Here is a 27,116-nt window from a genome sequence, read left to right on the forward strand (position 1 = left end):
TTGTCAAACAAATCTGAGTTTTAGGATACTAGCATAATAAAAATTAGGTTGAACAACCTTTTCTAGCCCTGAAGGGCGGCGTAATTGCCAGAGAGCCTGAATGCGTATAAATACAAGCACGGAGTTAACGTGTTCGCTGGTCTGTAATTGGCCGGCCATCAATGACCATACCCGCCCCCGCGGCAATTTATAGGGGAGAAGGCCTACTCTTGTCAGCGAAAATGAAACCCTCACCGGTTTTCATGGAAATTTCGTTCCTCAAGCACATCCTTAACAACAAGTGACGGTGAAATACCTTCAAGATGCTTTCCTTCAGAGGCTTCAAGGACAGGGTTCTTCACAGGCCCAAGAAGCCCAAGAATGCAAAAGCTCAACTTGGTCAACCTGATGTCCATGCCGACCATACGCCTGTCGCTCGAACACTAGCCCACGCTAGCCAGTCCAGCACAGCTCAATCTCAGGCTGAGAACCGTTTGTTGCCAGAAGACCTATGGCAAGCTGCCTTTGACCAGCTAGATAAGAAAGTGCGAGTGATTTTGCAGCAAGGAAACATTTCTGCCCTAACCAATCAGAATGGCGAGAATCACCCGGGAACGACGGACTTGGTGAACGAAGTCATTCAGAAAACGAAGGAACAATACGAGGAATATCTACGAGGAGGCATTAAGATAAAGAGATCGACGGGAGAAGAAATTGATCTCCGGAAGGTCTCAGGGAAGATCATCGATGCTGCACTGTCTTTTAAGGAGATCATCAGTGCAGTAGTGTCATTTGATCCTACTGGTCACGCCGCCAGTGCATGGGCAGTTGTGTCACTTGGATTGACTGTAGGTCATGTAAATCAATACATATGATAGCGAAGCTTATTTTTGTTCTAACATACAGATGACCAAAAACTACACTGACCGACGAGATGCCGTGTTTGATTCTCCGGCGTACCTAGCTGATGTCCTGGCCCGATGTGCGTATATTGAGAAAAGCTTTTACCGCAACAACAATAGGGAAAAGGCCATGGTAAGAGATGCAATTGTCAAGATCTACAGATCAATTCTCCAATATGCAGCAGAGATCCTGACCGTCCAAAGCTCTGGCACGGGAAGGGGTATACTCAACAGTATCACTGCAGTTGCCAATCAACGCCTCACACAGCTGCAATCTTCTACTGAGGAGGAAGAGCGGAAGCTGCACCAATGGGTTCAGTTAGATCAACATCTACAGCATGGCAAAGAAGCCGAAAACATTCTGACTCAATTGGATGACATATCAAAGAACCTCCGAGCTCTTGTGCAGAAGTTTAGTCTCCCTATTGCGAAAGGGGCATTTTACAACGCATATGAGAACCAACATGAGGATATGTGTCTTCCAGATACCAGGGTAGAGCTTCAGCGGCGAATTTCAGCGTGGGCCGAATCACCAGAGAGCGAATGCATTTTCTGGTTGAGTGGCATGGCAGGGACAGGAAAATCTACTATCGCCCGAACGATGGCGAAATCATTCGAAGATAAGGGGCAACTTGGAGCTAGTTTCTTCTTCAAAAAAGGGCGAACCTGACCGTGCGAACGCCAGAAAGTTCGTCTCGACCATTGCAAAGCAATTGATGACATGTCGCCCGCACTTGGCAGATGGCATTTTAGAAACAAGCGAGACGGATCCAGATATTTCAGAGAAATCACTCCGAGAGCAGTTCAATAAGCTCATTCTACTACCACTCTAGACCCAAGAATCAAATCAGAGGACAATGGTCATTGTGATCGACGCATTAGATGAGTGCGAGAAGAATGAGGATATACGCACCATCCTTAAGCTTGTTCCACAGGTGCAAGACTCAGCATCTATAAGACTCAAAGTTTTCCTGACAAGCCGACCTGAGCTTCATATCCGTCAGGAGTTTCAGCTCAATCATCAACATGAAGATTTGGTCCTCGATAAGCGCCCCAAGGAAGAGATTGAACACGACATACAGCTATATTTGGAAGACAGTCTCTCGAAGATAAGCAAAGATAATTCGCTACCCACAGACTGGCCTGGAACCGATGCGAAGAAAAAGTTGACTGGGATGTCTGTTCCTCTGTTTATTTTCGCTGCAACTCTGTGTCGCTTTGTTGGAGATGGGATACAGAGCCCAGAAGACCGCCTTGACACGATTATGCGACGAGAGGTCTCTGGGCAAATGGAGAGCATATACCAGCCCCCTCTCAGCCCGTGCTCTTGGAAAACTTCTTGATCGACGAGAGACAAAAATCAGCTTTCTGTTGAAGAAACTGCACTCAGTGCTCAGAGTCCCAGAGGATATAAATTCCCCAGTTCGCATTCTACATCTATCATTCCGGGAATTCCTTCTTGACACGAAAAGTGCATTCCATGTGGATGAGAAAGAGACAAATAGGCGAATAGCCTCTGGTTGCCTCCGCGTTATGAATACTGGTCTCCGGCGCAACATTTGCGGATTTTCAAGCTATGCAACGTTACGCAAAGACATAAAGAGGCACACCGTCGATCAACACCTCTCTACGGACCTGCAATAATCCTGTCGCTACTGGATGTATCATCTCGAGCAGAGCGAGGCTCATATCTCCGAGATGGAGGTTTTTGCGTTTTTTAAAAAGCATCTTCTTCACTGGTTCGAGGCCATGAGTCTAATGGGAATCATATCAGAGGCCATGGAAATAATACACAAGCTGCAATCACTGGAAAAGGTAAATACCTGCTCAGTCAGTATTGCAAACATGACTAATAAATATAAAACAGAGCATGAGCTCTGAACTTCCAAAATTCTTATACGACACCAGGCGGTTCATCGTCAAACATATGCACGTGATTGACACCGCTCCGCTCCAGCTTTATTGTTCAGCACTTGTATTTTCACCGACAGAGAGCATTATTCGAAAAACGTTCGAAAATGAACGAGCTAGAAGGATAAGAATGCTACCACCAGTGGAAAGTTCATGGAGTGCGGAACCACAGACGCTCGAGGGCCATTCAGATTCGGTTGAGTCTGTGACCTTCTCCAGAGATGGTCGAATACTGGCTTCTGTATCCGATGATGAGACTATTAAGCTGTGGGATGTCAGGACAGGCGAAACACTACATACTATCGAGGGCCATTCGGATTCGGTCCGGTCTGTCGCCTTCTCCCCCGATCCAGATAGTCGAATACTGGCATCAGGCTCAGAAGATGACACCATAAAGCTCTGGGATACAAAGACAGGCGAGGAATTACATACACTTGAGGGCCATTCGGATTCGGTCCGGTCTGTCGCCTTCTCCCCAGACGGACAACTCATAGCATCAGGCTCAGAAGAAAGATCACACTGTTAAGCTCTGGGATTCTAAGACAGGCAAGGTATTGCATAAGCTCGAGGGCCATTCAGGCGCTGTCAAATTTGTGACATTTTCAACGGACAGTCGAGTACTGATCTCGGAGTCAACTGATCGGACCATTAAGCTTTGGGATACCCAGATGGGCAAAGAGCTACAGACGAACAAAGACCCACAGACGCTCGAGTGCGATTTGGATTCCTTGCAGCCTATGACCGGTCAAATCGAATATAATGAAAGTCGCCATGTTTCCTTGGCAGACCGGTGGATATTTTTTGGAGGTGAGCCACTAATATGGCTCCCTTTTGAATATTGTAACTGGAGTTCATTCGCTACTCATGATGGTACTTCGATTCTTGGGTATTTTGATGGAAAAGTTTTGATCCTGAACTTTTGTATGGACTAATCCTTCTACTTTTTGTACTTCCTACAGGAAACGAGAGTGTGCGTGACAAAGCACTTTAAACATTTTATTGGCGTCAGAATTGTTAATTCGTTTCATGTCTAAAGTTATTTGACTATAACATAAGGTAACTGGTCACACATTGGCATACATGCATAGTAGCTGGGTTCAAAAGTTGCTTATAAGGAATAATCTAGGCGTTCTGAAAGGAAATGAATTAATCTTCACACCTCTTGATTTTGTGACCCTTTCCTTCTTTATCCAAGTATATATTGCTTCCAAGGTTGGGCTATTGTTACCAGTTAAGTTTATACCCACCAGTTATAGTATTCATACAGTTTGATCACTCCTCCACAAAATTATTCTTACTTGATCTGCAATCACAATCTCTTCCTCTCTTACAGCTAGAGAGCACACCTATTTTTACCTTTCACTTTTCACCTTTCACCTGCTCACCTCCCTATCACCCCCCTCTCACTTCCATCTCTCTTTTCTCTCACCATTCTCACGTCTTCCATGTCCTATAACACACACCAACTAACTTTGCATAGGCGGTATCCTCAGCCGTTCTTTTACTGTGATTCTTTTCATATCGCTAAAATAGCAGACAAGGCAAAAATGGTATACCCTGACAGTACTCCAACCTCCAGCACTTCCACTGCCTCCACACCCCGCGGGATAGGACAAATTTTACTACGTGATGTCGCCCTACCAGAGTCAATTATTATCTACTTAACAGCACCTTACAGACCATGGAAAGGCTGTGCAGACTAGGTGTGCCAACGAATTTACCAGCCCTCCACCGGGCAGCAAGTCGACTGGAGGCTTTAGCCGCGGTGTGCAAGTCAAACTGGGCAGCTAGAATGTTACTTCAATCTACCGATGGACCGATTTCGGATCAAGTTGCCACATCCCTCTGGACAGAAACTATCCCCGAGTTACCCCAGCCATCGTAATACTGGAATGTTGTGATATTGTTGCTCCTATCACGAGAGGATCGCATGGCGCTGCGGGATGCACTTCGATTTGTCGCCGGGGTACACGCCTTTAACGAGGAAATCCAAGAACTAGAAGATGGCGTGGAGAAAAGCCTTTTTATGCAGCTGGCAGACAAATGGTTTGCGCTGGCGGCAGAGAACCTTGATACCGAGGACATTGAAGACGAATTGGGAGACAACTGGCAGTAAATACTCAGTCATCACTATTTATTACTCTTTCGCATGAGATTTTTCACAACTTGGTAACCTCTCCTTGTATAGTCAGTTGATCTGTAACCACAGTATCTTCCTCTCCGCTTCCTTGTTCCTCTGCCATTGTTATATTTTTATTGCTCCTTTTCTGCTTGATCATAATCCAAGCAACGTTCAGCAAATATAAAACACTGAGCACCGTGGCCTACAGAGAAGAGCACTGGTTAGTTCGTAGGACGTGACAATGGTTAGGAAAGGTCATACCCAAATAAATCCCCCACGGAAACCAGGTGCTTTCGACACGGGCCAAGCAACCAACGGCACAACCAGACTAGTAATCTCCCCGACACAATTATAGGAAGCAAGAGTAAGCGCCCTAACCTCCGAATCTCCAGCAAGTCCCTCCGCAGTCCATGCAACCAGTACTGGAATTGTCCCGTAAGACCAACCCACTGATATATAAGCAAAAAACTTGAGACCATCAGGGATGTTCCAAATTGAGAGTACCAGATTCGCGAAAATACACAGTATGCCAGACAAAATGATAGGCTCTGTGCGAGATCCTCGAATATCAGAGTAAAAGCTCATCATCAATGCACCAGCTACTGCCGCACCATTCGTGACAGTAGATAGGTTGTTCACAAGGGCGACGGGGTACTTGTCTGGCTGGGAGTCGAGCCAGAGGATGAATGGTGTGGCTTCGCTGTATGTCATATTGCAGAAAATGACCAAAAGCAGCACGAAGGCGTAGAATCGCCATGATGTGAAGATTCGTTTGATGATTGTTTTGTTGAGGCCGGTAGACGGCTTGAACCCTTCTTCCTGAAGTCTTCTGTTGGCGAGGGCTTTTTCTTCTGTGTTGAGGAAGCGAGATTTTGTGCGCTCGGGCATGTCTGGGAAGATTAGGAATCCGCTGGATATCCGTGTTAGTTGGATATTTGGGCAAATTCCAAGGGTCTTTCGATGCTTACAGCAGAGCAATAGGGAGTGTAATGACAGTGCAGATAATGAAAAGCCATCTAGATGACGATAGTAAGCACGGGGGCGATTGGGATGCTTGGCATGCGATGGTAAACTTACCTCCAACCCTGTAACCCATGATTATTATTGAGATGTGTATATGCAGCAGCCTGTAGGTATCCTGCGAACATCTGGCCAATGGGATTTGCAATCCAGAAAAGTGCATTCCGGCGCCCTAACTCTTCTTTCCTATACCATCTGTAAACCCAAGTTAGAATGATTCGAATTTCCAGTAGTTAATATTCAAAACGAACGAGTTTACTACGTGGACCAAGCCCACATAACATGAAGTAGCGCTCAGTCCGACGAAAAATCGCATTACTACCAACTGCTCGTAGGTTTGCACAAAGGCTGTTCCGAGAGTAAAAAGACCCCAAAAGATCTCTGCAGCTGGGAGGTAATATTGTGCCCTGTGGGAAGTATCAGCGGTTGGGATTCTTGTATAGTTTTCTTCTTTCTTGAAATAGCTTACGGATATTTGATCAACACCATGTTGCTGGGAATTTGAAACACAACATATCCAACTTCATCTACATAGCAACCATGATCAGCATAACAATAAAAATAGACACACTTCACTCATCCTACTGGCGAGAACACAAAAGAGGTAATATACTCACATGCGGCATTTATGTAATTCAATCTATTGCCAGAAAGATCGAGATCCTGTTTCATTCCAGAAACATACGCATTGGCTATGACTTGTTAGTATACCATTCTCGCAATGCCTGTGAGGTACACATACTCAATGCCGAAACGTCCAAATACTTGACGAAAAAGGACAAACAGGCATATGGAAGAACGAGCCAGTCCAACTTTCGAACGAGTTTGCGCTCTTCCAATGGCATACTGACAGGGAACCATCGTGTGGCACTCTCTAGGCGTGATATAAAGCCCGCCATTGTTCCGAAAGGATGTAAGATATTTTGGAATTAACACAGAATTTCAATTCGAAAAACTGAACTTCTATAGTTTAACGAATATCGCTCTTTCTATAGATCTAATCTCGCCTGTTTTGTAAGATATGAGTCTATATGGCATCATATCCTCGACGATAAGGAGTTATTGTAAGGCTGGCGGCAGTGTTTGTATGAATCCGGTATCGATGTGTTAATTGCGCCATATATAACTAAATTAACACCACCAGAGGTATTTCAAAGCAGACATAAAGTATTTGTATCCGGATATCTGTAGGAATAGATTCAACCTGTCGGATGATTTCGCAAAAGTAAATGACGCGATCCTGCTGTAGACAACGCTATTCGGACGTTATTCGGACTTCCTCCGCACTAGAGGGGTCCAAGAGCAATGCTTATCTCACTTGGCCAGAACTTTAGGATACCTGATACGATGGGGTTGAGTATTCGTGCTTTGTTGGAGCGATGACAGCAGCTTAGTGTCGAGCGGGGTTGTTCTGAATAGGGCAGATAAATAATATCAACATAGAGCAACATCTGGACTTGGACAATTGTCAAACAGATTTGATCTTATCGCACATATTGAAAATAAAATTAAGTTCGGCTTGAAAGACGACCTTGCACAATGTCAGCTGAAAGCTCGCCACCCAAGCGGCGGATATACCTCAATGGCTTCGACATGTTCACGGTAGGCCATCTTTCCTTCGGCCAATGGAAGAACCCTTCCGATCGGTCAGCAACCAAGCGACGAGACCTATCCTACTGGACGAACCTGGCCCAATTACTCGAGAAAGGCGATTTCAATGCGTTGTTCCTTGCCGACACCTATGGTCTATATGACACATACAAGGGGACGGCAGAACCTGCTATTCGGAACGGCGCTCAATATCCCATGGGAGACCCTTCTATTGTAAGTTAACAGTCTGTTTCGTGGATCCAATTGGGTTGCTGATGATATGTACCAGCCAATCTCCGCAATGGCATCGGTCACCAAAAATCTAGGGTTTGCGATCACTACCTCTACTTCATATGAAGCTCCATACGTTGTGGCAAAGAGGTTCTCGACTTTGGACCATCTGACTGGTGGTCGATTCGGATGGAATATTGTAACCTCGTGGAAGGAGTCTGCCGCAAAGGCCGTGAGTATACCCATTGACAGATTTTATTACCAAAATTGACATCCATAGGTGGGATTGCCTCTGGTGGACCACGACAAGCGGTATGAAATTGCCGACGAGTATCTGACCTCATTATATAAGTAAGCGGAAGTGAACTATCGATAGGTATACAAAGTACTTACCTGAAATAGACTGTGGGAGGGCAGTTGGGCCGATGACGCTCTCCAAGAGAATGCCGAAACAGGCGTGTATGCCGACCCAAGTCGCATCAACTACATCCACCACCACGGCGAACATTTCAAATTTGATGGTCCTCACATCCTAGATCCATCTCCACAGCGCACCCCCTTCCTCTTCCAGGCAGGTACATCACCAGCAGGGGTGGCCTTCGGCGCGAAACACGCAGAAGGAATCTTCGTCTCAGCGCCTTCACCGCACATCCTCGCGCCACGCATCAAAGCCATCCGCGAGGAGGCTGCCAGGCTCGGTCGAGACCCCAAATCAGTGAAAGTATTCGCCATCCTCACACCGATTGTAGGTCGAACCGACGAAGAAGCACAGGAAAAGTACCGCGAAGCCCTAAAATACGCGAGCGAAGAAGCAGGACTTGCATTCTTTTCCGGTGGAACCGGTATAGATCTTAGCCGGATTGATCTAGACACGCCTATTACGGCGTCAGATGTACATGTTGACGCCCGTGTTCATTCCACGATTAATACACTCTCCTACCAGAGTCCCGATGTGCCTGAATGGACGCCAAGGAATATCGGGAAGCATATCTCGATTGGTGGGGCGGGGCCTGTTCCTGTTGGTTCTGCGAGTACTGTTGCGGACTTTTTGGAAGAATGGGTCCGAGTGGCTGATTTAGATGGGTTTAATATTGGGTATGTGCAGACGCCTGGCACATTTGAGGATGTTGTTGAGCTGTTGGTGCCGGAATTGAGGAGGAGAGGGGTATACGCGCCCCAGGGTGAGAGTGGTACAATGCGGGAGAGGGTGTATGGGCCTGGGCAAAAGCGTTTGCGGGAGGACCATGTTGGGAGGAAATATGGATATGAGGTGTATGATGGCCAATAGTCTTGTTACAGGGATGCATGTTAGATTAGTCTGACCTGAAATAAATATGTGCAAACGGTTGGATATGGCCCAGGATATGGGTTTCATACCAGGTTTTGTTCACATTTCACACTTATTCTTCCTATTCTATACTCTATTATTTAAGCACGGAATACCAGAGATGAGTGTATAAAAAAAGCAAGTGCTATTAATCAAGGCAAAATCACCGGCGAGACCTGTCTGAAATGAGAACCTATGTCAAACGTAAGCGCCCTTGGTAATATGCCAAGGCAGACCGGAGATATTTCTTGACTCTTTCGACTTTTTCAATCCTTTGTAGGGGCCAAAGGGGCCAGAAGCAATGTGGCCAAGAGGCAGTTCTATATAATTGGCCCAATTCCATTAAAGCACCACGCTAATGCCGTTGAGATCGGGTATTTTGTACAATTTTGAATTCTTTAAGTGGACTCGCACAGATCATTTCAACAGTTGTCAATTATCCGGTAGGCATGCTTCCTTTTCAAATCCAGATACTATTCGGATACTATCTCAGGTGGAAATGGAGGTTGCGGTATATTAAGTTAGCAAGGCACTTTATAGATCTCAACCCGTGTTAGATTAATTAAGGACAACAGGTACGAGAGCTACCGGACCATCCGATTGGAACCTCTTGACACTAAAGGATTGCATCTTGGACCAGTTCAATCAGTCAAATTGTATGACTTCGCTCAAAAAAGGGATACCCGCAAATGAACGGACTACATCTACCGCGAGGCGTTTCTTGGCGGTCGTTTCATCTTTCCCATCCTCTTCCGGATTGATCTCCTTCAATTTAATCTCCCGTTTGTTCGAAATTATCACTCCTACTGGCCCGATCTCTGAAATAACGGGGTTTGTATTTTGCTTGGCTTCGTTTAACGTCCCCCGCTAGTGGCTCGGTCATCTTAAGGCGATCCCCAGCCTTATGCCTTCGATTCCATATGTGGAAATCTGAAACACCCCGATGCAGGGTATGCACCAAATACTTTTCAGCAGCATCTCAATAACTATAAGTACTAGACATCTTCTCATGATGTTCCCGTTCTATCCTCATCATCATTCAGTCTCTCCTTTCCCTGACACTTGCTGGATTCAAGTTGTCTATCCATTCCTTTGTACACACACATTCCTTTCTTACACTCCTTTCTCCTTTCAACTTAAACCAATTTTACCAAAATGATGAACTCTCCCCAAATCTCGGGCTGGCAGGTCCTAGCCCCCAAGACAAAGCTCATGGTATCCTGCGTTCTGGGCCTCTTCTTCCTTGCCATTGGGATGGACATCCGAGCTGAGCTCGGAGCTGGAAACAACCAGAATATGTCCAAGCGTGACACAACCAGCACTCCCGCAATCTGGCAACCTGCAGCCGGAGTCAAATGGCAAATCCAACTGGTCGACGCCGTCGAAGACACCACCATCGACGCCGACATCTGGGACATCGACCTCTTCGACAACACCGCGGAGACAATCACCACTCTCCAGAACAAAGGCCACAAAGTCATCTGCTACTTCTCGGCCGGTACATACGAAGACTGGCGTCCGGACATTAGCAAGTTCGACACCGCAGACTTCGGAAGCAACCTCGACGAGTGGCCAGGTGAGCGATGGCTGAACATTAAATCGAACAGCGTCCGTGTAATCATGAGCTCACGGCTAGATATGGCAAAGAAGAAGGGCTGTGATGGTGTTGACCCGGATAATATTGATGCGTATGGGAATGAGAATGGCCTTGGGTTGACGGAGGCTGATTCGATTGATTTCTTGACTTTCCTGGCATCTGAGTCGCATTCCCGTGGCATGTCGATCGGGTTGAAGAATGGTGGTGATATTATCGGCTCTGTTATTGATAAGATGCAGTGGTCGGTTAATGAGCAGTGTGCGGAGTATGATGAGTGTGAAACTTATGCTGCATTCACGGAAGTCAATAAGCCGGTTTTCCATATTGAATATTCTGGGGAGACTATTGAGTCTGGTGGCTCTGTTGATACTTCTGTCTCGGCTGCCGAGACTGCCACTGATAGCAAGGCTACTTCCACTTCCACTGCCATCGTTACCCCTGCTTCCAGTTCTTCTGTCGCTGCAACTGTCGCTGCAACTGCCGCTGCAACTGCCGCTGCAACTGCCACTGCCACTGCCACTGGCACTGCAACTACCACTATCGATGCTACCCCTGTTTCTACTTCTGCTGCGGCCGCCGCAACCAGCACGGACGCTGATGCTACCAAGACTGGCAGAACTGACACTGATGTTGACGACGAGGAGGCCGACGAAGACGACGAAGACGACGAAGACGACGAGGAGGATGAGGATGAGGATGAGGATGACGATGAAGACAACGAGGAAGACGACGAGAAGGATGAGGATGACGATGACGATGAAGACAATGAGGAAGACGACACAAGTGCCGATGCCAGCAAGGAGAAAAAACACCGATACGGTCACGGTCACCACAAGCTCCGAGCCAGGGCTGTTCTCTCCTCCACGTTGAAGACCTCGGCCTGCAACGCCGCCAACGCCGACAAATTCTCCACTGTCATCAAGAACATGAACCTCGATGCTTGGGTTGAATATTGCTAGATTTAACCCGTTGTGGCCTTTGTTCGTAGGGCAATACATCTGTTTGCACGTCTGTTGACCGGAGAGAGTTGTGGGGGGATGACTGTTACTATATACAGTTCGGAGAGAGAGACTAGAAAATAAAGAAGAGATATTGCAATCTGAGTATAACTCTTGTCTTTGTGTTTTGTCTAGGTCAATTCGTAGAAGGGCTTGGCGCCAAGTCTAATTTTGGCACTGGCGGGCTTGTTCTACACTGTGTACACCGAGAAGATGTTCATTGAAATACCTCGTCTTACTACTCAACTCATCAGATACAAGGGAGACATATTTTGATCATCAAATGTTTTTCTTTTTTTTTTTTTCTTTTTCTGTTTTCTGCTTACTCGATTACAATATCACTTTGTGAACAAACACACCAGTTGGCAGTGAATAGATGTATCTTCCCCCCTCAAACACACAACTCAGAAGAAACCATGAACTTCTCATCCCTAGCGTTCGTTCCCTTCGGAATCACATTGGCATCCTGGACCTCACAGCCCCTCAGCACAGATTCACAGCCAATCTGAGCTCGTCGGCCAATCACACACCCGGTCAATCCAGCCCTCCTCTCAACAACAACCCCCTCCATCAAAACGCAACGAATGATACGTGCAGCGCCATCAATCCGGCAGTTTGCACCAATCACACTCTCCTTAATAACAGCACCAGGTGCAACAATCACATTGTCACCGAGCAGACAATCCTTCTTCGTAACATTGCTCGGCGAATCCACGCCTTCGGGGTAAGCAACTTTATGGGCGTGGGCGAAAGGCGACGCTTCCTTGCGACCTACTTCATCGATAGAGGGCAGTTTCGCCAGGAGAAGGGAGGTCGAAAGAAGGACGCCCGTGTTATCGACTCGTCGGATGAATGGGGTTGATCCTCGGTGGACATATGCTAGCATTTCTGGTAGTTCAGTAGATGGATAAAACAGGTCTAGCTGCATTTCAGAGTTTGAACGAGCTCGAGTAGTGCTCATATCCCTGATGTCGATAACTTTATCGACGAACGCACCAGTGTGACTGCTTTCGGGTGTAGAATCTCCCTCCTGGGTGCGAGTAGTGTCTTCGTTAAAGTTCTTCGTCAATCCTAGCTTGTCGCCGAGACCTTTCTGCCATGCCGACTTGGTCCAGGTACCGACCAAATCCTCGCTGACGGATTCCAGTCTTTTTTGATGGCGGACTAGATCTTTGACCCAGTAGGGGAAGACGTAAACATGGGCATCGCGGCAGGTGGTGAGCATTCTGATGCGGGGAAAAGTCTTGACGAGGGAATGGCGAACAAGGAAACCTTTGTCTTCTTTCATTTTCTCTTTGAGTGTATCCATCGGCATTGACATCAGGAGTTTGGAGAGGCCGAATCGGGGGATCAGTGGTCCCTCGGGGCCGGGGACAACGGGTGCTTCGTGCTGCTGGAGAGGGGCGATAGCTATGAAATCGGTGGCTTCTGCCTGGATGCTCTCCTCTCGGTTTTCTGTTTGGTAGTAAACGGCCAGACCCCCGGAGCGAACGTCTAACTGACGATCGAAGTACGAAGTAGTTGAAGATTCACGGTGAACCCCATTAGAATAGCTGTTATCCTCGAGGACCCACTGATTGGCAATCCATGCCTCAATAATCGATTGACCTGGGATCTCACAGATGAGGTCGCAGGGAAGAAGGAGAAAGTTGGTCGTAATACATCTCTGGACTTCAGGGAGGCGGAGCAGCTCGGCGGTTCCCATTGTCATCTCAAGGTCTTTTGGCGCGATAACCGAGACCGAGGGCGAGTAGAATCTGGTAAGGTATGGATTTTGGTCCAAGGCGGCCCTAAGGGGAGGGAAGGACAGTGGAGGCGTGATCAGCGTAATATCTGGGATACAATTGGTTAATTTCATTCGATGTAAGGTAGGTCGAGAGACAACGAGAGCATTGGGACTTACCAGTGATACCGGATCGTCTGCAAAAGTCAATGGCATAGAATACCATGGGTCTGTTTGCGACTTGAATGAGGCACTTCGGATACTCCTCAGGTCTGGAGGTGAATGTGTTGAGTGAACCTCCAGGGCCACACAGGATGAGGGCCTGGAAGTCCATGGGGCCCGTGTGCGGCATGATTGTCAGAGTGGAGGGTCAAGAATGCGCGAATAGCAGGTCTTTAAGGTTCAACTTGCTGTGGGATGTTATGTGGGATTGGAAAGTTGCTAAGGAGGAGTAGGAGGGACGTGGTGAAAGGAAAAGCCTAGGAGAGACAGGTTGTATGCTAGACAGCACGTCACGTCGTTGAGACTGGTTACGGGTGAGAGGATCTGAAGTTGTTTGCTTTGGCTGTGCTCACAATATTTGCTACGTTCAATTTTTGCTGGCCTGCAAGGCTTGATTTTATATTGTTTGTTCAGGGTATAAATACCCTGGTTTGCTAGATTGAATAGAGCACGACTCTTCCTCTTCTTTTTCCCTTTCCCAGTTGTAGCCACAATACATATAAACAGACATCTGAAAAGAACATCTGAAAAGAACATCTAAAACGAATGTTACGAGACCTTATAAGCTGTAAGCTACGCTAAAAGGTGGTGGTAAATTTGCCTAGCCTGGATCGTTGGAAGCTGATTACATCATCTCTCATTCGTGCCGGTGTCAGTTTCAATTAATCTAGCTCTATAGGAGTCGGTGGTAATGAAATCCGATGTTCCGGTTTCTGGAAGCACAAAAGATCCTATGCAGCCTATACCTAGTGGTAGACAAGGCAGTGTTTCCGTCCACAGATCCTTGCAAACATATTGCAATCGCCTTTCAGAAGACTACCTGTAGCATGCAGTGCCCTCCTATGGACTCAAAAGAGAACCTTTCTGGCAGCATTGATTCCTCCAAGATCCCACCGCTGCGGTGCCGTCTTCTCCATCCAGACCGACCAATCCCCCCCAAAAGCCGGCCGCATGATCTGCGCATACTCCCAGTACTCAGGATACCATCCCACCGATTCCCAGTCGAGAATGCCGGTAAAATTGTTTTGCTCGTCCACGATGATATTGCGCGGCACAATGTCTGCATTAATGAACACCGAGCGCTCTGACCGGGGCAGCATATTCAGCAGTTGATTCTCATACCGACTCCCTCCGAAGTTGAGATACCGCTCGTAGATTCTCGCACGCAGCTCCCAGTCGCTCGTGAGTGGTCGACGGGGCTCTTGTAGATCTTCTAGCATCGGGTCCCGGGATAGAGAGCCATCTGCGGCACACTGATAAGGCCCCTCAAGCTCGTGTGGACGAGCGATATTTCGGACCTTTGAGATTAGATCCCAAAGTTGAAGGCAGATTGACTCTTTAGCCTCGTCGTCTAGCCTATTCCATTTCTGCTCTAGGGGTATTCCGGAAATAATAGTCATCCCAACCATCCCTTCCGGTGGATGAAAATTGGGCTTGAAAAACGGTTTAGGCTTCATCATGCCTCAGCATAGGTGAAATTTTCAACCCGGACCGCATTATTACTGTGACGATGCAATGTCCCTGGCACTTGCGCTTCGTGTCTTGGAATACTATGGAATCTCCTAGTGTTGCAGAGGCAACCAAGCTAGTCTATGGAGACCAGCTTCCCATGTATTTAGAAGTTTAGGACAATTTAACTGTACATTTTGATAGACCGTTTCATACTTTCTAGAAGTCCTGCTCCTAGTCAGCAATATCTACACCGATCTTGAGAAGTACTTTGACCAGGCTCTTTTATACATAAGGTCTAGTGTAATAGTGAAGTACGAGTGCTTCGACCCGTATACCAGAGAGCATATAGCCTGAGGCGTTTCCCTCTTCAATATATATCTTCTAAGTCCAATCTCGAATAGATACCGAGTGATCATGCATCTTCTTCAAGCCCAGTCTCTAATTCATCTCTCTTATCCTTCCGCCAGACAAGCCACCACGAAGCCAGAATGCCCGAGATAGCCGCACACAGGAAGCAAAGACAAATAACGTATGACACTCGGTACGTTGGTCCAAACACCGTGCTGTATACATGAGGCCCGGCAATGCCACTAAACTGAGCCATGGCATTCGTCAGTCCAATACCCATTCCCACGGCCACTGTTCCCTCGAGGGCCCGAATGCGTTCTGGCCAGATGACAGGGTATGCAGATCCGGCACAAGCGGTGGCTACTATCAAGGCGAGGTATTTGACGACTGAGTTTGAAACCGTAATCAGGATAATGTAGCAGATGATTATCGTGCTCTCGACTGTTTTTGTTATTAGTAGGGAACTCGTGCGCAATTTGAAGGATTGATGCTTACTCGCGACAGCTGTGGTCCAAGGTCTAATCCATCCTTTGTGTAGTAAATACCCGAGAAGATTCAAGAAGAAAAAGCATGCGACGTAGGGAGGCTATTGGTTGCGAGCTAGGTTAGCGTGATTTGTTTGCCTAGGTTGATTCAAACTCACAATATTCATCAGCTGTGATAAGGCGGTCGTAGTAAAGCCAAGCTCGTAGATAACAGTAGGCAGTGCGTAATTCACTCCAAATCCTCCAATACCATGTCCAATCCAGTAGACCGTGAATGTATAGAACGTTGGACTTGTGAGGAGCGCTTTTACATCCCCCCAGCTCCAGCTTTTGTCTTTACCAGAGGGTGCTGAAGAGGATAAACGCCCCTTGAGGAAATTCCTCTCCTCTTCTGTCAACATGCGGGCTGTCTCTGGGTAATCTGGAAGACCGAATAACGCTACCACAGACAACACGATTGCCGGAAGACCTTCGATGATAAACAGCCATCGCCAGCCCGATAGCCCGCCGGCTCCATCCATGAAGCTGATAGCATATGCCAACAGCCCACTCAATGCGCCAGATACCTGACCAAGAGAGTAGAAAAGAGCAATTCTCCAGCGCAGCTCAGAGGGCTTGTACCAGAATGCCATGTGGTAGAGCACAGAAGGGTAGAACCCGGCTTCAGCCAGTCCAATTGCGAAGCGCACACACATCATTCCCGGAAAGTCCTGTGCAGCACCGGCAGCGCAGGCACAGATACCCCAGGATAGGATCAGGACGAACATCCATCTGGAAGGCGTGACTCTTTTGAGGAGGATTGTGTTGGTGGGTTCGAAAAACAGGTAGCTGTATGAGAAGATAGACTGTGTCCAGGCCCATTGTGAGGAGCTGAAACCGAGTTCTTCCTTAATTCCAGTGCCGGCTTCTAGGTTGATGATGGCCGCGTTGGAATAATTGCTGGAATCAATGACGCGGAAGATGTATACAATCGAGTAAAATCCAACGAGCCAGAAATCTATCTTTCGCATTACTCTTTTCTCGAGTTTGGCGTTATATTCATTTTCGGAGTCCTTGCGATTGATCTCATTGGGCGGAGTTGAGGGTACACTGGAAGTAGTTACTTCCAGTTCGTCATGTTTCTCCACCATATTGTCGATTCCCGAGTATGAATTGCTTTGAATAATTTCACCTCATCCTAAAGCAAAATTTAACTTATTGTCCTTCAAACACCTTTATGCTCAGGTGTTACTTGGACCCCTCCGTTCTCGGCGATATGGGTTGGTTGGGCAAGGTGTCATGATAGTTTGGATCACGACATATCCCCCCCAAATGTGCCTATCCCAGAAAGATCTACAACCTTGTTTGATTGACCCTTCATTGCTCATTTTTCCTTCATATTGTGGCATGTATAGTCTAAAAGGCTAGAATTATGGGATATCAATGAATGAAATGTGTAGAAATAATTGCTCAATGGACAAAATTGGTTTCATCGTACAGAGAGAACCTAGGAATTAGAGAATGCCTCAAGATATTCTATCGTATTGCTTTAGTAACTTGCTTTCTATTTGGTTTCTGTCGAAGCAGTGTGAACTTCGGAGGTTTTCTGTCGAGGCAGCATGAACTTCGGAGGTTTGTTTAAGGTTCCTCAAAGTACATAGTATGTAGGTCCACCGGGCTAACTCGGGAGACAGTGCTCAGGAGTTGAGGCCCTACGCAGCCATTGTCCAATCGCTGTGAATATTATTCATGTGCTTTCGTCGAGTGGACGGACGAAGATACAAGCAGATAGAGGAGACAAGGACCTAAACTAGCCACAGGTACTGTCTCCATTGGGGGTCCCACGCCGTATGTGCCTCCACCTAGCACCATTCCTCTTTTCATCACCTTGAAGTAGACCAATCTACTCATGTTGCTTAGCCTCCCCTGCTTGTTCCATTAGCAATCTTCTCATGTGGTTGTTTGACTTGTTGGTTGGCAATATTACGACCCATGTCTTATCTCATGTCCGAGCTAAGCGGGAGATTTAGTGCAGCTAATGTCGATTTGGCTCCGGTTGGTGATAGGAAAGTTCATTTAGACAGTGGAATTCATGAGATTGCGAAGCATTCATGCATATAATGTCGGATATGAACTGAGCCTCGTAAAGATAGATAAAATCTCAGTCCTTATGGCCTTTGGTCCATTATTTTGCAAGCAGCTTTTATATTCCTCCGGTGAAACTTGTCGAATAATCCGAATCAAAATAGACTCCACATTTGCAGCCTTGCTTCCGATGCGCTCATCCAGGCTCTTTCCAGTGTGATGCGTGGTTGACCGCTAGAGGGGCTCTCCCACTGTCACTGCTCTATCGAGTAAATCGATGGCCTTAGTTTTGATATTGCGTCTGTTTTGAGTCACCTTCCACCACGGCTTATGAGATTCGGGTTGTATCTCACCAAGATTCATCATAAATGCTCATCTTGGACAATAGAATTCTCCGGGTGGCTTTCGATATCGTCGCACCTGACCAGGAGCTCCTAGTAGGCGGTTGCGCCTTCAACTTAGAGGGCCGTTGTTCGCCTCCAGTATCTTCCATGGGCGTAGCATTTGGATGGGTTGGAATCTAAATCCAATAACTTAGGTCCAGCATAAGGGATGGACCAAGAGTTCGCGATGATAGCACATGAGATCTGCAGCGTTAATAATGTTTATGCCTTGAGAAATAGGCACTAAATACAAATCTGTAACTAGTTAACTAACTACAAACCCACAGATGTATTTGATACATACATGCTATTTCTTAAAAGAGGCATCTATTTGAATGTGATACAGTTTTTACAGCCTATATGCACCCTTTCGCAGTTCGTTATCCTTATCATTCTACTTACAGGACCAATTAACGAGGGAAATATCTAGAGACTACTAAGAAGACTAGTAAAGACTACTGAAAAGCCATACAGGCAGCCAGCCTATTCTTGTATGTTACTTAGGTATAATTAGAGTGGGAACTTAGGCCGGCTGTCGTGATGGTCACTACAACTAAAACCCCCCGCGATTGGCGTTTACACTTAGCTGTATACACGATCGCCACTCTAGTCTCTCCGGCATATTTACCCACATTCACCTTAGACATGCAATTTTATAGTCTTAAATTCTATTCTATTGGCTCGGAGGTTTATTGACTATACTCCGTACTTTCGCCCCATTTCACGGCACAATAATGCCGTTGCATATAACGCCATCCTAAGCGGCCATGGTACCATAGACCCCGCATCTTCGCAATAGCAAGTGTATGGAGCGGAGTGTTTACAAAAATAGTGGATTGTAGATCTCAATCAAGTTTTATTTTGAATTGAATATATATGTCCATTCTTCTCTCCTAGAATACCTTGCTAGTGTTCATCGCCGTCACTGTCCATGCCAAAATAAATATGGCTCCCTCCGCTATAGAAGAACAAATCCCAGTTGAAAAGGCCACTGTCAAACCATGGAGCCGACCTGCGCCTACCAATGAGAAGCTCGATTGGGCGCCCCTAGTCGAGATCGATCTTTCCCGCTTTGACGAACCCGGCGGAAAAGAAGAGCTCGCAAAGCAATTATACGATGCCGTAACACGAGTCGGGTTTTGGGTAGTTGTCGGACATGGACTCGATGACGAGCGTATCCTCCGCCAATTCAGTATCGGCAATGCTTTTTTCAAAGAAAATTTCGAGGAAAAGCGAAGCTTCGAATGCAATTTTGCAGAAGGCGAGTATTTCGGATACCGTGAAAACTCAAGGTGGATTGGAGAAACAGGTGTGAAAGATAATGTAGAAATGGTACGAACATATCTATCTACCTCACATATTGAATTCAATATAGCTAACTTACGCAGCTCAATATCCCCAAAGCCATCCCTGAATGGGACGATGTTCCTAAACACAGGATCGTTCGTCAGAACTACGACGAGATAGCCAGCTTCCATCGAGATGTTTTCGACAAAGTTATCCGCAAGCTATTTGTCTTGATGTCTATTATCCTAGAATTACCAGAAGATCACCTAGTCCAAGCGCACGCTTATGACCGGCGTTCCGATGACCACTTGCGATACATGATCTACAACACGCGTACTCAAGAGGAATGGGACAAGGCACAGGGATACACCAAGGGTGGTCACACGGATTTTGGTAGCTTGACTCTGCTTTTCTCACAGCATGTTGCTGGTTTGCAGATCCGGACGTCGGACGGGGAGTGGAAATATGTCAAACCTGTTGAGGGAGGGATTACGTGCAATATTGCTGACACTTTATCGTTCCTTACCAATGGTAGGTTCTCACATTAGTTGTCATGAAAGTATTTCGCTAACAAGGACGACAGGCTTCCTCAAATCGACGATCCATCGTGTCGTTACACCTCCTAGAGATCAGATCGATATCCCCCGTCTTGGGTTGCTCTATTTCTGTAGACCGGGTGATGATACCGTGATGAGAACTGTGCCCTCGCCTTTGCTTGATCGTCTTGGCCTTCTAACTGAAGAGGATAAAAATCAGAGCAAGCCTGCGCCTACGGGGACTGAGTATGTTCGGGCTCGGGTGAGGGATGTTCATCATAAGACTGTGATTGATCGTCGGGAGAACACTTCGTTTGAGTTTAAAGGACTGAAGGTTCCAAATTATTATAAGTGATAGATTGGCGGTGCTAGCTTGTGAGGACTTGGGGTTAGCAAATTGTATTTCTGTACCTGTTTCTGATAATGACGAGGTGGTGATAGTATCAGGAGTCGAGAAGCAACCAAAAAGGTGTAGCTGCTGACTCTGGTTTTTTGGGGGGTTCTTCCCCTAGGCATCACATTTTTGATATCATCCGCGACGTCATTTACAAAGAAACTCACGTGGGATCGAAAACTTGCGCAGGTGATATAAGCATAGAATAAAAGTCTATGCTTTCTCGCCTGAGGCAGATCATTCGAATGCCTCAGCCACAACCCTGCTGTGAGTCATGTATAGAACTGTAAGAACTGTAAAAACATCAAGAGTAAAGTACAGGCGTAAATGGTGGGGAACACAGAGTGTGGGTGGGTATCATGATCGTCGCTTGGCCAACGTGGGGCAGCCTCATGACTGGACTGTCTAGCAACTATGCTAACTGACTATACTAACTGAGATACCACAGTGTCTTAATGCATAGTACTTATCTATTCTATAATTATTTTCTTGAAAGATGGTTGGTTTTTCCAGTAAGACATTCAATATTTCATCAACTGATTCCCAGAGTGGGAGCTGTCTAAAGAGTGTGAGGCTGACAGCCTAGTCCCCAAAAGGGCGCATTTCAAACATCATATCATAGACAAAGGAAAAAATTGGCGAAAAAAAAAAAATTCAAAATCATCAGAATAGACAAGCTTCTCCACATCAAAAAAAAAAAATGAGTCACAGTAACAGCCAATAAAGTCGTGCAGTAAAACCGACAAAAACACATGCATAAACATCGTCGACTTTCCGCATCTGTCATTGGCCAATGTCCCCCACACCCGCATGCTCCTTCGGGGAGCACACCAGTAATGGGGCCTGGCCAAGCCTGCAGATTATTGCGTACAATCAAAAAACAATTTGATCGAGTCACAATCAAGTCGGGGTCCGAGACTGGGAAATCCCGCAGATCTCGAACACCCGACGTGCACTCGAGTCAAAGATCAAAGCTGGAAAACAGAAAAGTGAATTTCCGAGGGCGCATCCAGGCAGGCCCTATCAATCCAGATCATCAAAGACTGGGGTATGGGGGGTAATGCCTATAATGTGCTAATTCCACATTACGGGCAGGGACCGTCTCGCGGTCAAAATGGGTGTGGGCAATCAATGCCCATCGCGAGCGAATTGAAGCTTCTTCGGAGCGATTGGTGGTGGTGGTGGTGTGTGTGTATGATCGTAATCAGATGAACCAGAGTCGAAATACGTTGCCGGGTACATTGTCAAGGACGTTTCCAGGTATACGTTCAACGGTGCTTGGGGGAGCCCTCGACGTACCGGCGAGGAGTCTCGTAGTGGCGCTCCACACGCTCCTGTCGGTCGACGCTGTACAATGATCCACGGCTGGAGGATGGGCGGCTAGAGGAGCCACCGGGCGAGCAGTACACGATCGAAGTAGGGGAGCGAGAAAGGCGTGGGGCCCTCTCGACCAGCTGGTAAGCCTCGGGGGACATGGAGCGAGGACGAGTCTGCTTGCCGCTGACCTTGCGAGCTGGGATGGGGTAGGTCCGGTCGTAGCTAGAGGATTGGGTGGGCTGGACGGGTTGGACGGGCTTCTGGATGACGACGGCCTTCTCGCGGATGCGCATGCCTTGCTCGAGGGCTGTGAGAAGCTCGCGGGCAGCGAAGGCATCCCGGGGCAGCTTCACCCGTGTAGACTTGCCGCTCTCAAAGTCCACGGTAGAGAAGTGCTTGCCGCTTTGGCTGTAGAGGTAGTTGCGCAGAGTGCGGGCGCGGGTGTTGCCCGACTCGCAGAGTGTAAGACCATCCTTGTATGTCTGGACAGCGTGAGAGCAGTTGCGGCAGTGGCTGGCGTGACGCTCGAAGTCGTCAACTACCAACTTCTCGTCGTCGTACAAGTCACGCACGACGGCGACAGGGTCTGTTATCTCAATGGGGGCAGGCATTGTATTGGTACGGCGTAGTCCAAGCAGGCGTCGTGTCAGACTAGAACGGGGAGGAGATCTCTCTGACGTTAAGAGAGTCGAGCGATCAACGGTGTACGAGGTCGAGCGGTAGGGCGACACCGTGACTGATTTCTGGGGGGTCACGCGAAGATAGTAGATGATCACCGTATGTAGATGATGTGAAACCCAAGTGTGACAATAGATATGGAATGTGAAATGTCCAATGTATGTCAAAGGTGCGTAGATTGAGGAAGATATTCTAGTGGAAAAGGGAGGGGGGGTCAAGGGTTATATAGACTATGCAAGTGTTATGGGTTCTATAGACGGGGCCCTGGAGCCTGGAGGGTCTGGTATCCACTTTGACTGATGGAGCCTTAGGATCTGCAATACCTCCCCAGTACTTAGCGGCTCACGCTAAACACACGAGGAATAGCATGTACTATTCTTGTACTCTTCTTGTAGCGCTCTAATCTGGATTGTCTGTGGCTAGTGAGGCTGTGTTATGGCTTCAAACCTTCAAACACCGCCGTATTCACGCTCCTCGTTCCTCTGATTGGCCCAAGTCCCCTAATTCACGGTCAAGTTCACCATGCACGACTTCTTCAACCGACTCCCACTAATGTCCCTTTTGGTCCCCGACTCCATTTCCAAGGCATTATTACAATTATTATTTTTGTGGCCTTATTCCCATGACATCAACCGTCTTACTCGGTAATTTTACGCATGTCATTCACTGATCTAAAGGAGTGTGGCTTGTGTTTTCTCGTGTTCCCGCGCCATGACTAGGGTCTCGTGTTCCCCCCTGTTCCCTCCCCCCTGAGAACAGGCCTCAGGTTCGCATCGTTTGCAACCCTTTTGACTTGACATTTGGAAATAGAACTTCAAGATTCAACCAGGGCCAGTACATTCAGAAGGAGGTGTTTGATCGCAGGTTCCCACCCACCCATTCCTCACGCTCATAGGCTCCCGCAACCGCCGCATTGCAATGAGCGCCTACCGAGACAACTCTGGAACTCCCTAAACCACGTCGCTGGGACTTCGAGCACTGTTCTCTTGTTCCATAATTGGGGATACTCGAGCGTTTCAAATTATCTAAGAATAGTGCGCTAACTGGGATTGTTTATTTTGGACCCCAACATTTGGGGATTCTCACCAGCCTCAATTACCCCTCTCAGCCCCAAGCCATAACGTCTACACGAGCTCTCATCCACTGCTTTTTTTTCACTCTATCCCCAATCTAGTATGACTGCTCAGCCTCAGCCACCAATTTCACTATCTCTGGTTCATGATTCGATACACCAGCCACTGATGTCTTCTTTCTCGGAAACTGATGACTTGCAATTTCTCCCTTCTCGTTGCACACCGGCGCTCAAGCCAAGGATCCCTATTCGAGTATGACCTTGTTTTCAATCTCTTTCTATCTCTTTCAATTAACCTCGCTTGGCGCGCACGCCAGGCTACCATTTCTTCAATGCATTCTCTCCCTAGGCAACAGGAAGCCACATTGTTTATACCAAGGGGCTCGAGCCTCCGATTGCGCGCGACAACCTCAAGAAGACAGGCTGTTATATTTTATCATACTCTGTTTCATCACACGCCGCCGGACTGTTTATTCAAGGATCATCATGATATGTCCCTCGTGTCACATACCCCTCGCGACATTCATGTCCCCATACTAACCGCCGACCAAATTATGGCCGGAGCTAACCCTACCACGAGGCCAATATCAGTTGTATTATTGCAACCTCTTTCAACAGCCCAGCCGGGCTAGCTCAATCGGTAGAGCGTAAGACTCTTAATCTTAAGGCTGCGGGTTCGACCCCCGCGTTCGGCTATTCCTACAAACCAAACCTGAGATTTCTTTTTTTTTTTGTTGATGAAAATTCTGCTTGAGCCTCCATTGCTCATACTCGAATCTGAGTGGCTGATGTAGGCATTGGGATCCACTAGTGGGTCGGGCCGATGCTTGAGAAATGCCTGGCAGGCAAATCCACGGAAAATTATGTTTTGCATGCATGGATACTTATCCTACGCATGAACAAACAAACTGTACTTCGTAAATTACATGCATCCGTGCAACATGAAAAATCCTCAAGTATGACTAGACTAGCAAGGTAAAATCCAGGCCATTTGTGGCTTGACTAGGTCCGAGCGCAAGGCAGAGAAAGCCTTGTGTAGATAAGGGCGTGACAAGGTTTGTCCTTCAGCTGGACATGGATTATTGGAGACGATGGTGTATGTAGGCATAGAATTGACCTTTCTAGTTAGTTAAGACGCCATATCTTGTATGATTCGTTATTAGGGGCTTTACGTTGCCTGAGTGAGAACCTACAAGAAAAACCGGTACGGATATATATATTGCTCAGCTGAATACTAAATATAGTGGCTGCACCGCCAGACCGGTTTTATATCGTGATCCTTGATCTACTCACATACATTTGATTCCTAACTCTAATTATTTTAAACAAAATATGTCTACTATCTACTTGACTTCGGGAAATCTAGGAGAGAAGTTCTGGACTACTCCAAGTATACCATTCCACCCAGCATGGCAGCCTACAACAGATTGCAATTCTGGCTTGGGAGTGAAACATACCGACGATATTTGCCACCTAGGCTGATCGCAGCAGTGTGGTGCCTTGTTTGAAGGTTTAATACCCCTCAATCTGGTCATCTGCCTTGAGTGTTGCTTTGTAGTGGTAACCTGAATTCGAAGAGATCGACATGTTGAATCTTCCAGGGCTTTCTTTACTTTCACTCCCCCCTCTTCCATATATCGTGGTAGCCTTGATCCAAAGAAAGTTAGTTGGTTTGTTGCCGATCATATCGCTGTTAGGGAAGTGCACACTGTAGCCTTGAATATCTGACGATGAATGCCAATCTAGATATTAATGCGTAATGAGTATAGCAGGGGCGTTATATCTGTTTCCATTCGGTGTGTCACCGAATGTCGGCGAGATCTAGCATTCTACTAAAGGCGAGAAGCCCTAATGATAGGCTAAATGCTGATATGAAAAGAGGTAGAAGGGGTAGGTAAAGAAAGAGGTCATGTGGTCCCTGCCTATTTGCTCTTAAATTATTTAGTCGTCGATCTTACAGCTAGTTTCTTCTTTCTCTAGACTGGGTAGTATTTCCTAGACTACTTCTTCTTCTTCTTCTTCTTCTTCTTCTTCTTCTTCTTGTTACATCCAGAATCTTCCCTCTCCCATATTCCACCCCACGTCGTTATCTTCGTGAGTATACGTTGAGATACCTACACCTTCTTCTTCCCTCTAACATCGTATAGTCTCTATCCATTTGCCGTGACGTCTTTTACGAGGCTCGAAGCATTCTTCCGCGGCATTCCTTCACTCCTTACTCCTCTCTTTCAGTCTTCTATGCGCTCTACAACCATGGCGGATTTCCTAGAAAAGCTAGAAGAAAATGTTCACTCTCTCAACATGAAATGGCCTCGCCCGAGACCAACATCTAAATTTGAAAAATAATGCGGCTAAATTGCCGACCAAGGCAGTCACTGTTCTGGAGCCGTTAGAAATACCACGACTGTTTTTTCTCACAAAAAATGAGCCCACCGATCAGGAACTTTACCTCACAGACGAAGAACTACATATGTAGTGTCGTTCCTTCTCATCTGGTATACTAGATTCATCCATACCGTTTTGTACTTGTATATGCTAACTCAAATAGAAACCATCATAGGTGATTATACACTTGCAACAGGCGAATCACCCGCGAATGAAGCCATGTTGAGATCACGAATTGACGCCATCATGCTATGCACACTTGCTATGATAGAACGCGAGTGTGTGTACAACCCACGTCTTTTCACTGGGTCTATTCGGTCTACCGACAGTATAAGGTCCCTACATCTTCAGTTTGAACGGAGTGTCAAAACTTGACGGAAAGTCGCGGGCAAGGAATATATTTCCGGCGTTGTGGCCTACTCGCTCTGGTTTGGAATGCCTGAGAACTACGAAACCAACCTTGTTATGGTGGAAGCCAAGAAGACTGGGGCTGTAGATAGCGGCATGTTCCAATGCCTCGCATATATGGGTAAATAATCTTGAGTCACAACTTAGAAACACAGATAAATATGCTGACAAAAATACATAGCCATCATTCACCACGCGAGGAAGAAGGCAAAGATGAAGGACACATCCGCCTACGGCATTGCTCCAGATAGTTTCCGTTGGGAGTTTGTTCGAATCCGAGGGAACAGCGAGGTATGAATACTGAAAACTCACGAAACATACTAGTATGTTACTAATGAATTATCTAGTTCATAACGCGCAGATATAGATGGGAACAAAGAAAGGTTGAAATCGTCTCCCTTCTTTACAAAATCTTTGAAACCGCGGCACACTCCTCCTCCATCCAACCCCAATCGCAGCGCAGGAGATGGTGAGAAGGTTCTGATACCGAATTCACGACTGAGTTGGAGCAGCCGCGGAGGGGGTCAACTCCTTGTTCCCTTTTCTTTTTCCTTTTCCACATTTCTCCTACTCAAAACTTCTCATCAATCTTTCCATCTCACATATGTCACGACATTGATCGCTCCACCCACAGCAAGTTGCATCTTAAAGACCCGCTCATCTCGCTTCCTTGGCCTCCCGCTCT

The 27,116-nt window shown here is 46.9% G+C and overlaps 13 protein-coding genes across 13 annotated transcripts; 8 read left to right on the forward strand and 5 right to left on the reverse strand.

The window, feature by feature from the left end:
• Positions 1–302: 302 nt before the first annotated feature.
• Positions 303–1,551, forward strand: N7455_009961 (uncharacterized protein; the record flags this gene model as incomplete). Its single annotated transcript, XM_065606339.1, has 2 exons — positions 303–827; positions 886–1,551. The coding sequence occupies 2 exons, from the start codon at positions 303–305 to the stop codon at positions 1,549–1,551; spliced, it is 1,191 nt and encodes a 396-aa protein (XP_065460302.1).
• A 187-nt stretch (positions 1,552–1,738) lies between these two features.
• On the forward strand, positions 1,739–2,224 carry N7455_009962 (uncharacterized protein; the record flags this gene model as incomplete). The annotated part of the gene is made up of 1 exon (XM_065606340.1): positions 1,739–2,224. One exon carries the CDS (start codon positions 1,739–1,741, stop codon positions 2,222–2,224), a length of 486 nt encoding a protein of 161 aa, XP_065460303.1.
• A 316-nt stretch (positions 2,225–2,540) lies between these two features.
• On the forward strand, positions 2,541–3,724 carry N7455_009963 (WD40 repeat domain-containing protein; the record flags this gene model as incomplete). The annotated part of the gene is made up of 3 exons (XM_065606341.1): positions 2,541–2,696; positions 2,749–3,246; positions 3,287–3,724. 3 exons carry the CDS (start codon positions 2,541–2,543, stop codon positions 3,722–3,724), a joined length of 1,092 nt encoding a protein of 363 aa, XP_065460304.1.
• Positions 3,725–4,722: 998 nt separating this feature from the next.
• On the forward strand, positions 4,723–4,908 carry N7455_009964 (uncharacterized protein; the record flags this gene model as incomplete). Its single annotated transcript, XM_065606342.1, has 1 exon — positions 4,723–4,908. The coding sequence occupies one exon, from the start codon at positions 4,723–4,725 to the stop codon at positions 4,906–4,908; it is 186 nt and encodes a 61-aa protein (XP_065460305.1).
• A 261-nt stretch (positions 4,909–5,169) lies between these two features.
• Positions 5,170–6,833, reverse strand: N7455_009965 (uncharacterized protein; the record flags this gene model as incomplete). The annotated part of the gene is made up of 7 exons (XM_040957413.2): positions 5,170–5,824; positions 5,883–5,930; positions 5,992–6,129; positions 6,186–6,341; positions 6,404–6,461; positions 6,552–6,626; positions 6,677–6,833. 7 exons carry the CDS (start codon positions 6,831–6,833, stop codon positions 5,170–5,172), a joined length of 1,287 nt encoding a protein of 428 aa, XP_040812152.2.
• A 640-nt stretch (positions 6,834–7,473) lies between these two features.
• N7455_009966 (LLM class flavin-dependent oxidoreductase) lies at positions 7,474–9,043 on the forward strand (the record flags this gene model as incomplete). Its single annotated transcript, XM_040957394.2, has 4 exons — positions 7,474–7,758; positions 7,814–7,987; positions 8,036–8,106; positions 8,158–9,043. The coding sequence occupies 4 exons, from the start codon at positions 7,474–7,476 to the stop codon at positions 9,041–9,043; spliced, it is 1,416 nt and encodes a 471-aa protein (XP_040812176.2).
• A 1,194-nt stretch (positions 9,044–10,237) lies between these two features.
• On the forward strand, positions 10,238–11,638 carry N7455_009967 (endo alpha-1,4 polygalactosaminidase; the record flags this gene model as incomplete). Its single annotated transcript, XM_040957423.2, has 1 exon — positions 10,238–11,638. One exon carries the CDS (start codon positions 10,238–10,240, stop codon positions 11,636–11,638), a length of 1,401 nt encoding a protein of 466 aa, XP_040812156.2.
• A 430-nt stretch (positions 11,639–12,068) lies between these two features.
• Positions 12,069–13,752, reverse strand: N7455_009968 (uncharacterized protein; the record flags this gene model as incomplete). The annotated part of the gene is made up of 2 exons (XM_040957487.2): positions 12,069–13,510; positions 13,581–13,752. 2 exons carry the CDS (start codon positions 13,750–13,752, stop codon positions 12,069–12,071), a joined length of 1,614 nt encoding a protein of 537 aa, XP_040812163.2.
• Positions 13,753–14,470: 718 nt separating this feature from the next.
• On the reverse strand, positions 14,471–15,079 carry N7455_009969 (aminoglycoside phosphotransferase family protein; the record flags this gene model as incomplete). The annotated part of the gene is made up of 1 exon (XM_065606343.1): positions 14,471–15,079. The coding sequence occupies one exon, from the start codon at positions 15,077–15,079 to the stop codon at positions 14,471–14,473; it is 609 nt and encodes a 202-aa protein (XP_065460306.1).
• A 407-nt stretch (positions 15,080–15,486) lies between these two features.
• N7455_009970 (uncharacterized protein) lies at positions 15,487–17,037 on the reverse strand (the record flags this gene model as incomplete). Its single annotated transcript, XM_040957508.2, has 3 exons — positions 15,487–15,863; positions 15,918–16,008; positions 16,066–17,037. The coding sequence occupies 3 exons, from the start codon at positions 17,035–17,037 to the stop codon at positions 15,487–15,489; spliced, it is 1,440 nt and encodes a 479-aa protein (XP_040812179.2).
• A 2,262-nt stretch (positions 17,038–19,299) lies between these two features.
• Positions 19,300–20,532, forward strand: N7455_009971 (uncharacterized protein; the record flags this gene model as incomplete). Its single annotated transcript, XM_040957499.2, has 3 exons — positions 19,300–19,686; positions 19,743–20,172; positions 20,225–20,532. 3 exons carry the CDS (start codon positions 19,300–19,302, stop codon positions 20,530–20,532), a joined length of 1,125 nt encoding a protein of 374 aa, XP_040812126.2.
• Positions 20,533–21,839: 1,307 nt separating this feature from the next.
• N7455_009972 (uncharacterized protein) lies at positions 21,840–22,499 on the reverse strand (the record flags this gene model as incomplete). The annotated part of the gene is made up of 1 exon (XM_040957396.2): positions 21,840–22,499. One exon carries the CDS (start codon positions 22,497–22,499, stop codon positions 21,840–21,842), a length of 660 nt encoding a protein of 219 aa, XP_040812072.2.
• Positions 22,500–26,269: 3,770 nt separating this feature from the next.
• On the forward strand, positions 26,270–26,904 carry N7455_009973 (uncharacterized protein; the record flags this gene model as incomplete). The annotated part of the gene is made up of 4 exons (XM_065606344.1): positions 26,270–26,351; positions 26,406–26,552; positions 26,613–26,722; positions 26,779–26,904. The coding sequence occupies 4 exons, from the start codon at positions 26,270–26,272 to the stop codon at positions 26,902–26,904; spliced, it is 465 nt and encodes a 154-aa protein (XP_065460307.1).
• Between the last annotated feature and the right edge of the window lie 212 nt (positions 26,905–27,116).

This window comes from Penicillium solitum (genome assembly GCF_028829755.1).
Source record: "Penicillium solitum strain IBT 25940 chromosome Unknown utg000008l_segment0_segment0, whole genome shotgun sequence".
Classification (NCBI taxonomy): Eukaryota; Fungi; Ascomycota; class Eurotiomycetes; order Eurotiales; family Aspergillaceae; genus Penicillium; species Penicillium solitum.